The sequence below is a fragment of the Takifugu flavidus genome, chromosome 3, assembly GCF_003711565.1.
Source record: "Takifugu flavidus isolate HTHZ2018 chromosome 3, ASM371156v2, whole genome shotgun sequence".
Taxonomy (NCBI): Eukaryota; Metazoa; Chordata; class Actinopteri; order Tetraodontiformes; family Tetraodontidae; genus Takifugu; species Takifugu flavidus.
In genome coordinates, this window is record NC_079522.1 from 1,682,577 (window position 1) to 1,692,082 (window position 9,506).

At 39.1% G+C, this 9,506-nt stretch overlaps 1 protein-coding gene and 1 long non-coding RNA gene across 2 annotated transcripts; both read right to left on the reverse strand.

Annotated features, from left to right (window-relative positions):
* Nucleotides 1-1,349: 1,349 nt before the first annotated feature.
* On the reverse strand, nucleotides 1,350-3,054 carry LOC130522978 (interphotoreceptor matrix proteoglycan 1-like). The gene is made up of 6 exons (XM_057027904.1): nucleotides 2,887-3,054; nucleotides 2,521-2,580; nucleotides 2,261-2,427; nucleotides 2,116-2,177; nucleotides 1,879-2,027; nucleotides 1,350-1,796 (listed from the first exon to the last, which is right to left on the reverse strand). Exons 2-6 carry the CDS (start codon nucleotides 2,561-2,563, stop codon nucleotides 1,711-1,713), a joined length of 507 nt encoding a protein of 168 aa, XP_056883884.1. The 5' UTR covers nucleotides 2,564-2,580; nucleotides 2,887-3,054; the 3' UTR covers nucleotides 1,350-1,710.
* Nucleotides 3,055-5,839: 2,785 nt separating this feature from the next.
* LOC130522980 (uncharacterized) lies at nucleotides 5,840-6,600 on the reverse strand. Its single transcript, XR_008949765.1, has 2 exons — nucleotides 6,468-6,600; nucleotides 5,840-6,063 (listed from the first exon to the last, which is right to left on the reverse strand). It is a non-coding gene; the product is annotated as an uncharacterized LOC130522980 (long non-coding RNA).
* Between the last annotated feature and the right edge of the window lie 2,906 nt (nucleotides 6,601-9,506).

A 9,506-nucleotide genomic window follows, 5' to 3' on the forward strand; every position in this document is an offset into this window, starting at 1 on the left:
GCGCTTGTGATGCTATGCCTGCCAAATTTTGCCAAAGATATTTTTAACTGTCTGAAAGGCGATGTGCTTGAAATTGTTAATACCTCACTGGATGTTTCCCCACAATCCTCAAACATGCCCTTGTGATTTCATTGTTTAAAAAAAAAAAACCTGGATGTGTCTGTTATAAATAATTATCGGCCCATTCAAACCTTGAAAAGGTAGTATATCAGCAATTACGTGTGCACCTCGCTACAAAATACTTTTCTTGTTTTGTCTGGTTTTAGAGTCAACTGTCGTACAGAAACTGCCCTTATCCAAGTAGTTAATGATGTAAAAAACAACTCTGACAGCCATAAAGTTTCAGTCTTATTTCTTCTTGATCTTTTGACACTGTTGGCCATGATTCAGCACCTTGAGGGCTGTGCAAGCCTCAAGGGCTCTGATCTAAGCTGGCTTTCTTCAGAAAACATAAGCATTTCATATGGTGTTTGCCAGTGATGTTTTAGTCTTGGCCAAACGTTTTATGGGCTTGCTATTTCTTTTCTTCGCTGTTCTGCACTCACTTTCACTTTGTGGCTAGTTTTTCATGTTTGACAAACACCGAGAGATTGTAAAGATACACCCACGCAATTAACCCTCATGTTCCCTCCTACAGTGGAAGAGACAACAAGATGTGATGGAATGAAGTTTGGGTGTAGTCGTTTTGAAAGCCTAACATTGTATGCATCATCACCTGGTCTCACCCTGGATATGATCTTTGTTTCTTAAAATATGTTATGAAACATTGATGAATTATGAAATGCACTTTTAAAATTATACATTTGTATATATTTTCATCCTGGAATGGGAAACCCGCAAACACGGCCAAACTGAAAACATGAACCAAAAGCAACAAAAACAACTAACATAAATATATGTAATAAAGGAAAATATGCATGTATAAAAAGAAAGAGGAAAAACAAAAAAACAACTGAAAAGGGGGGAGATCATATACACAGATATTCCTTCACAAAATACAATCATTTGTAACAACTGTGTGAGATTAGTTTGTGGACCGATTAGTGAGACTGGGTTGCATCCCTTGCACACCCCTCCAGGCAGCAGGTAGACAGAATGCCCAAAGACCCGCAGACTAAACGACCAACCCGTTTTGACCCAAATGTGACACGACAACCAGTGCCACTGGTCTCTGCCACTGGAAATTTTATGAATTTTAAAATGCGTTAAAAAGTGTTTTGCATCACAGCTATAAACTAGCTAAACTCATATAGCAAAGTGGATAATTACATTTGTATTTAGTTATAACCGTGTAATTAATATATTTAGAAATATCCTCAATAATTTCAAAGAACAAACAGACACCAAAGTCACAGTCAGACTTTGAGTTTATTACAATTTATTTGACAGGATCATACAATATTGCATCTCAGCAGGTTAACTTAAATACAGTTCATAAATAAGAATGTGTATAATACAAATATTTTCATGCACGCACAATAAAATATAAATGGATAAAACCTTTGATAATCTTTGTTGTGATTTGTGCTATGACCACTCTGTTAAGAGAAATCAGGACATAAGTATTAAATTATTGTGGAGATGAGAGACAGGTTATGTGTATTTAGAACTAATCAATTATCGTCTGACTTCTGTTCATTTAAATCTTGCAGTTCTAAATTTTTTGTCATTTTATATAATCTTGGAAACTGAAGGTGGCCACCACTGAATCTATTGCTTGCTTGACAGTAACCACGACAACAGTGCCAGGCAGAAGGAGGTGAAGAGACTGATCTTGTGGTTGACTCCACTTGAGACTGCAAAGAAGTAGAAACAAAAAACATCCATTGAGCAGAAGTTTGCGCCACTGTTTGACAAAGTTACAGTTGATGCTCCTACCAATGTTGTCCACAGTGATGGAGCTGGTCTCGATGTCGAAGTCAGTGACTTTGGAAGATGCGTTCACCAAAACATTTGAGATCTTAGTGTGGTGAGGGACCGACGTGCCGGAGAATCTGACCTTGAGGTCGTTGATTACAGATCCATTTCTGCAAGAATGGAAAGGCTGGTTTAAGACTTTGTCAGATTTGTGGCAGTGACCTTAGGTACACTACGAAAATATGATTGTGAAACTACCTGAATGAGGTCACTCTCATCGATAGGTAAGAGGTGAAATTGTCTTTGAAGAAAGGCTCAAGCTGTGAAGGGGGGAAAAAAAGTGCTTCTTTTTAAAGTTTTTCTTTAAATCGGTAGTGATGACAGCACTGGATTCAACACGCACCGCAGTTGTTATGGTGGAAGCTCGACTTTTAAAAGCTTCAGATGATGAATCCAGCAGGGCACTGGTAAATGTGCTCCGCCGCGACCTGAAAGTCACACTGGACTCGACGGTTGGAGCTTCTGTAGCCATGACGTTTGAAGCATTATTGGCCAACGATACAGGAAATGCTGTTGAATCAAACGGAGTAATTACAGGGAAAGATTACCCCAGGCGACTATAAATTTTTACATTGTCATTATCCAGATTTATAGTAAACTTACCACAAAGAATCAGCAATATCGCTGTGAGATGTCCAGTTCCCATCTTAGCTTTCTCTGGATCTATAAAGAAAGAACAGCAAGTTATTCCCAGGATCTACGCACTAAATTTTGAATCTTGAGAATGCAGTTGATACTGGGATCTTTAAACTGAACAGCAAAGCAACTGTATATCATTTTCATCCAAAAAAACAGTTCTGATACAAAATCACTGCTCAAATCACCATATTTTGTTGCCTAAGCTGAAAAGAAGCCCTTCTAACTTAATTGAAAAACATGATCTTTTTTTCTTTTTAGAATGCTGGTAAAGGAATAATGTTTGTCACTATTTCAAATGTATAATTACCCAAAATTCTTTAATCTACTCACCCGAACTTGAGAAACAAGACACAAATTATGAGCCTTTTTCTTCACTTGTGTGGCCTTCAGAGGTAGCGTGGCACTTATACGCTGGAAATGTCCAATGTGACGTGGATAACTCATGAGGCATATGTTAGAAATGTTGCTACACAAGAGAAATTTAATTTAGCCTTTGCAAAGGTTCGTCCTCTCTCTTTTGTTCGGGATTAAACACACCTTTCTTTGTCTGTAATTCAGCACAATGATGATGCTAAACCGGTATGACAAGTAATGAAATATTTTTAACTCCACTCTGATTTTATTCTAAAATAGATTCAAGGAGTAAAATTTTATGAGTTAATTTCAGAATTTGAGGAAGGATAGTGGACTTTTCTCCCCCAGCATTCTTTACTTCAGCAAAAATATGCAAAGAAAGATTTAAAATAACAATGTCAATCGACAGCGCTGAGGATTCTGCTCACATGTTCGTTTCAAACTGCTCCGCCTGTGATTTTAGTCATTGTAATAACACGCACATTCATTTCATGTGAGGCATTCCACTGTTGTCTTCAGCAGAAAGTTCTAGAGGCTTTGCTAAATGTTCCACAATGGTGATGTAAAAAAGAATCCTTTCTTTTGGTTCAGGTCAGTCAGCTAAATTCTTGTGTTTGCCACAAGAAGACAGCATTAATCATTATTTCCATATCGGTCATTAAAAGAGAGCATTCCTCGCTCAAGAATGATAGGCACGGCATCCTTTTGTCACTTGCGTTTTACCCCATGGGTGTGACATCGTGATCAAATGCTGCATGCGTTATTGTGGCAAACACGAACAAACTGAACCTCAGCCACGGTGTAATGATCGATCCGGGGTTAATTTGATGCATTTCATTTTGGTGTGAGAATACTATTTTGTGAGGAAGGTCAGACCTCCAGGCAAAGGTGGTGCTGAACAGGTGTGACCTTGTGGTCGTGTGAATGACGCCTGTGTTTTGGCAGGGATGTAATGTGGGTGTTATTAATAGCAGCCACCTCTGTGCAAAGACAATCACGTTCATTTTTCCATGTTGGTAAAGTGCTACGACTTAGACCAGCCAAGGTGGTTTTTTAATGGGTTATGAATTAAAGACAATGTAACTGATTTAATTGATTTGATGCCTCTGAGATAATGCGAAGTTGAAATGTGATATTCTGCTGCTGACTCTTTCAATCAGTCAGTTGAATCTTGAAGTATGTAAAACCCTTTAACCATATATAATCATGCGAACGTGCTTTACCGAACTACCCTCCTCAGGATGTCTGTCCACTTTATAGGTGGTTTTCATGTTCTACTGATCACTTTTAAAGCACTTTTGAGTCTTTGACCCCATACAGGAAGCTCCCAGCCTGAGATCCCCGGGGTCCTGCTGTTGCGACATGATTCGAGATTCAAGACTGCAGGTGATCTTGCTTTTTGAGGTCACACCTAGTCGAATCCAATGAAGTTTCTTGAGAATACGGCTTAAAGTCAAATAGCGCCCTCTGTGTTAAGAACAAGTATCTACATTTTGTGGCTATTTTGTTTTATAAAAAATTGTCGGCTGTATTGTGGCTGATGAACTTTGAAAAAATGGACAGATGCTGGCAGTCGAAGGACGATGTGGATTTTTGTTTGAAAAAAGGTTCAAGCTGCACATTAATGAACATTGTTTTTAAACACGGTTTGCCTGCATTTAAATTAGCACAGTATCAAAAAAGCTACTGGCAGTGAAAACAGCAAGCAGTGATATCAAATTATTATTCAAATATACTTTTTGATTATATGTTCAAAAAAGAATATCAGTTACCTTAAAGATAACAATGATAACAAAAACATTTGTTGATTTAATGTCTGACGCACTCCATTGAGCTCATGAGAGCTGCTGCCGTAGTTGACTCCCGTCGAGGCCTCCGCCTTTGTTTCCCAGGTAACAGCACCAGAACATAATAATCAACACCACATGCTTAAATTAACCTTTTCCTCTTTCACCTCTTGTGTTTTTGTTTATTCCTGTTAGCTGTGATTTTTCTTCAGGAAATTATTAAGGAATTAGAAATTTTACAAATTCACACTGATATTTGCTGCTGTCTTTCTTCCAAGTTGAACATATTTTCTTAACTTTTAATGATTAAAATTAACCTCTGAATTCCCTCTTTCACTATAAAAAATGAAACAACATTTATTAGGTTACAAACAAGTCTGAATCAATCAAAACAGGCCTTTTTATGTCCTTGCTATCGGAGCGGTCAGTTAGACATAAACTGCTGTTCTGTGGTGGTGTCTACACCTATTTGAGCAAACATTACCCTATAAAATTACAGAAAGAAAGCACTCAGAGAGCTCAGACCGCCGCCAAGCAGATCATGTCTCCACATATTGTGTAGTATGATCTGTGTGTGTATAGGTCGTAGTAATAAAAGGTTACACAACATTGTAGGTTGCTTTGTGAGCCCTTGGTTTCATTCTTTCAGGCAAACATTCCCTCCCTGTTTTACATTTTTCTTTCTAAATAATAAACACGTCACTCACGTTGCAAACAGGTTCGACTTTATGTTCCTGTGAATGAGGCCTCCCTTTGGCAGGGATGAGATGAATGTGCACAGACAAGTGTTTGATTGTCTTCCTGTTTCTGCATCACTCTTTATCCCTTAATTGTTGCCGGAGTTGCCATCTTAGATACAATGTTGAAATGTGACATTCTGCTGCTCCTGACTGGCTGCTTCAGAACTTTTAACACTTGAAATATGTAAAATGCTTTAACCGGAGGTTATAACAGGGTGGTGAGTGACATGTTGTATTTTTGAACCTGTCTGCCTAGTTTATTTCTATTTTTACCATTCAATTTTTGATATGTGTTTGTTTTTTCATGTAGTCTTAGTCACAATAAGAAAAGAATGCTTAAATCAGCTGCCCTAAGGGCAACAAGGAAACAAAGTTGTTCATATAATGTCTGGCATACAAACATTAATTTTTCATCAGTAATTTATTAGGAAAATTAAGTTACAAAGAGAGTCAAAGGGTGACATTGGCTGTAAAAGATGGAGGTTTGTGCATTTGTTGCAGTGGATCTTCTTGACAGTTACAAGTCAGGTCTCTGAAAGGATCAGACGCTCTTGTGGCGGCTCTCACTTTGCCTCTTGCGTTGTGTATTTAAGACAGTCACCAATTCTCCATAAATCACTTTATTTCTGTTAAAAGAGACCACGGTTACACTCTGGCAACTGTACTCGTCCAGGATTTACTAAAGTAAAACAAACAAAGAAAATTATGCTCATGTTCTCTGTTAGCCACATGCACAACTTTAACATGAGGTTAGCTTACACACACACAAAATTAGTATAATTAATAAAACAAAACCAACAAAACTGCTCACAACAATCTCCCCATCTCAGTAATATACAAGCAACCACAGAGTCCCGAATGGAAACCCAACAGTTTTATATCAAATAAAGGTGAAAATAAATTACAATTAAAGTAAAGTAAATGTAAGGATAAATGAAATAAAATTGTATTTCAAAGATGATGGGAGAATAATGTTAAATTATGGAGAGCAGTAACAACTGTAGGCAAGTGGAATCATTAAGACTTTTACGCTCTTTCCTTAGATGAGTATTGCGGGTCTCGGCTGCCACCTATTGGCCGAACTAGAGAAGGAGGGGAGAGAGCTGTACCTGCACCTGCAAAAAGTCAAATAAAGACAAACGAAACGGAAAACTGCAGCCTGACATGCTCACTGAATCTGGAGTTCTTTCTTTTGTGTCTGAACGTAATCACATGCTCCTGAGATTTGAAGGAAAATACGACAACAATATCCTGTTACTACAGGTGACACCTTGATTTTGATAAATGACGATCAAAGTGTAAAGTTGTCTTTTTTTTTTTTTTACTTTCCAGAGATTGGATTATCAGGAAATTTGAGTCACCAATGTGACGTGACATTGTGATTTATGACCGCTTCCCTTTGACTTTGATCTTTGGAAGATCAAAATCCCTCCGCAACCCAGAACACCACCAAAATGTAATTACTCCGTAATCCACTTTTCCTACAAATGTCATTAAAATCCGTTCGTAACTTCTTGAGTTATTTCTCTAACAGACAAACGACAAATAAACTCCTTGGTGGAGGTTATAAAGATTAACATATATAGATTGCACTAATTTTAAAATGCGAGATTTTTCAATAATAGTATAAATGATAGCGATTTGGAAGCTCATATTTTCATTATTTAACTTGATGTGTGAACAAATGAACGCACCATTTGACTTTCTGAACTAAGAACAATATTGTGACTGAATAATTCAAGCATAATTTACAAGAAAAAAGGAACTCATTACTCACTGCAATAAAATTAAATAATAAATGAAAATTTAAAAAAAAAATGTTGCCTTGCATCTGGAACATATCACATGAAATTTAACTTTAACAAAACAATTTTGTAATATAGGCCTACATTAGTGACATACTAAAGAAATAAACGTCTCGGTCTCCCCGTTATTTTTATTTAGTTTTAGAAAAACTTGTTTCTAACGGGAACATCTATAAAGAGAAATGTCTATAAATAGATATTTGCAAGGAGAAAAAAAATCCTTGTTGTCACAGTGGCGGAGACAAGGTTTTTCATTTACAAAACCCAAACAAACAAACAAACAAACAAACAAAAACCGCCCCCTTCGCTGGCGGAACCAATTAAAACTGCTTGTTGCTGCGCGCATTCCAACGCGAACGTACCGACACAAACACGCTTCATTCGCACCCGATCTTCGCCTCCGAACCGCTGACGATCCCACAAAGAATAAAAGGGAATCTTCTCGTCGGAACCGGCCGTTCTCCCTGAACAGACGGGACGTTTGTTCTGCTTTTGGGGAGGGGGCGCTTGGGTTTCCATCCGGCTCGCTGCTAAGCTACCACATAAACAGGGCTGGAGCTCAAATGGCAGAACAGGACACGCAGCGGCGAATAACGGCGCCGGACTCACCGGGTTCTGGGCGGTCGAGAACGGCGAGAGCGGTGGCTCTTGCCCGGCTACTGCACTACGAATGTAACCATCTCCTCCAGCTTTACGTGAGTTATCTGTTTACAGGCTGCTAACGTCACGCCAGTCTGGCGTTGGGACACATTAGCCTGTAATTAGCTTCTACTATATGTACATTAAACGGGTTTCTGTGCGATATGCTGCGTTGTACAGTGCAATTATCTTTAAAGAGCTTCAAACCCCCACCTAATTGTCTGAATGGAGCATCCTGAATTGAGTTTATTGGATTTTTTTTTCTTTTTTACTGCTGTCCTGCTTCTGTGCCATCTGTGCCCAACAACACCTCTTAATTGATTAGTGTAATCAAGATGACTGTCACTTACTGCTGCACTTGTGATTCACTCTACACACAAAAAACGACATTTATGCATCTGCTTGGTACTAAATGGTGTCTTTGCCCTTCCAGAGAGAGAGGGAGACTTTCTTGGCTGACCACACCCCAGACGAAGGGCGCATCGTCTCCCTGTCCCACGATGCCGAGGAGCCTAGCGCGGAGCAGCAGGTTCAGCTGCTGCATCAAGCTCTGCGGCAGTGCCTGGGGCTGATCCAGTGTGTCATCCTAAAGGAGGAGGAGGAGTGGGGCAAGATGGAGGGTGACTACGAGACCATGAAGAACAGCGTCCGACTCCGTTTGGAGTACCTGCTCCGCACCACCAAAGATCTGGTGGAGATGGGAGGTGTCACTTTGGAAGTGACCCCAGACCATCAGTGCAATGAGGTGCAGCGTTTCAGTTTTTGAGGAAGGTTTGCGTTGGCTAACGTGGAGTTAACCTCCAGAGAGGATCAGGTAGAATTGATCCAGTTCCAGAAAAGTGAACTAGGGCAAGTTGGTAGATTAATGTCAACCGACTCTTTGGATTTTGTAACAATCAAAGTTTGTAAGAAAACACTTCCTTTGTTGGTCTTATGGTTTTGCATCTGGATAAAAGGAAAAGTTTGGAACATTAACTTCTCTCTGTCTTTGTAGGAAACCGATGGCAGTGGGGGAGTTTTCGGCCTCAAAATGTGGACCTACCGAGTGCTACTGGAACTAATCCACTGGGCCGACCGGGCGGCGCAGACGCTCCATGTCTTGCACATAGAAAGGGAAGGAACAGAAGAGATCTGATAATTCGGCGTTCCCATCCGAACAGGATCAACGAATGAACTCACTCCACACTAACAACCAGCTCTTCGGTTTAAGTTTTTTAAAGGAATATTACTTGTTCTATTTGTTATAATACTTGAGGTTAAAAACAACGTGCTTCTTCAGCAAATCACCTCTAATCTTATTAACCAAGCCGAAAGCTTTTTTCCCCAGACGGTGGTATTTCCTCAGAGAGTGTGAAAATGACCTCAAGGCTGCTCGAGTCACTACTTCTTTTGACAAAAAGGTGAACGTATCCTCTTTACCGTGCTAAAGGTTAGGTTGCTTTGTGACAGTTTGAGACTGCAGTGATTTCCTTTTGTACACCAAAATGTAATTTATTTTATTTAAGTGAATTTATCTTTTTTTTTTTTTTTTTTTTACTAAATATCTGCTGTTTATAACAATCAAATATCTACTAACTGCTAGAATGTAGCCAAGACTGATAAACTGTGAGTGATGTTTGCCCTTT

Bases quoted from the DNA above. Each gene is read 5' to 3' on its own strand.
- LOC130522978 (XM_057027904.1), bottom strand. From the start codon at position 2,563: ATGGGAACTGGACATCTCACAGCGATATTGCTGATTCTTTGTG. The intron at 2,428-2,520 runs GTAAGTTTACTA...TTGATTCAACAG, and splicing joins GATATTGCTGATTCTTTGTG to CATTTCCTGTATCGTTGGCC. The intron at 1,797-1,878 runs GTAGGAGCATCA...ACTTCTTTGCAG, and splicing joins CATCACTGTGGACAACATTG to TCTCAAGTGGAGTCAACCAC.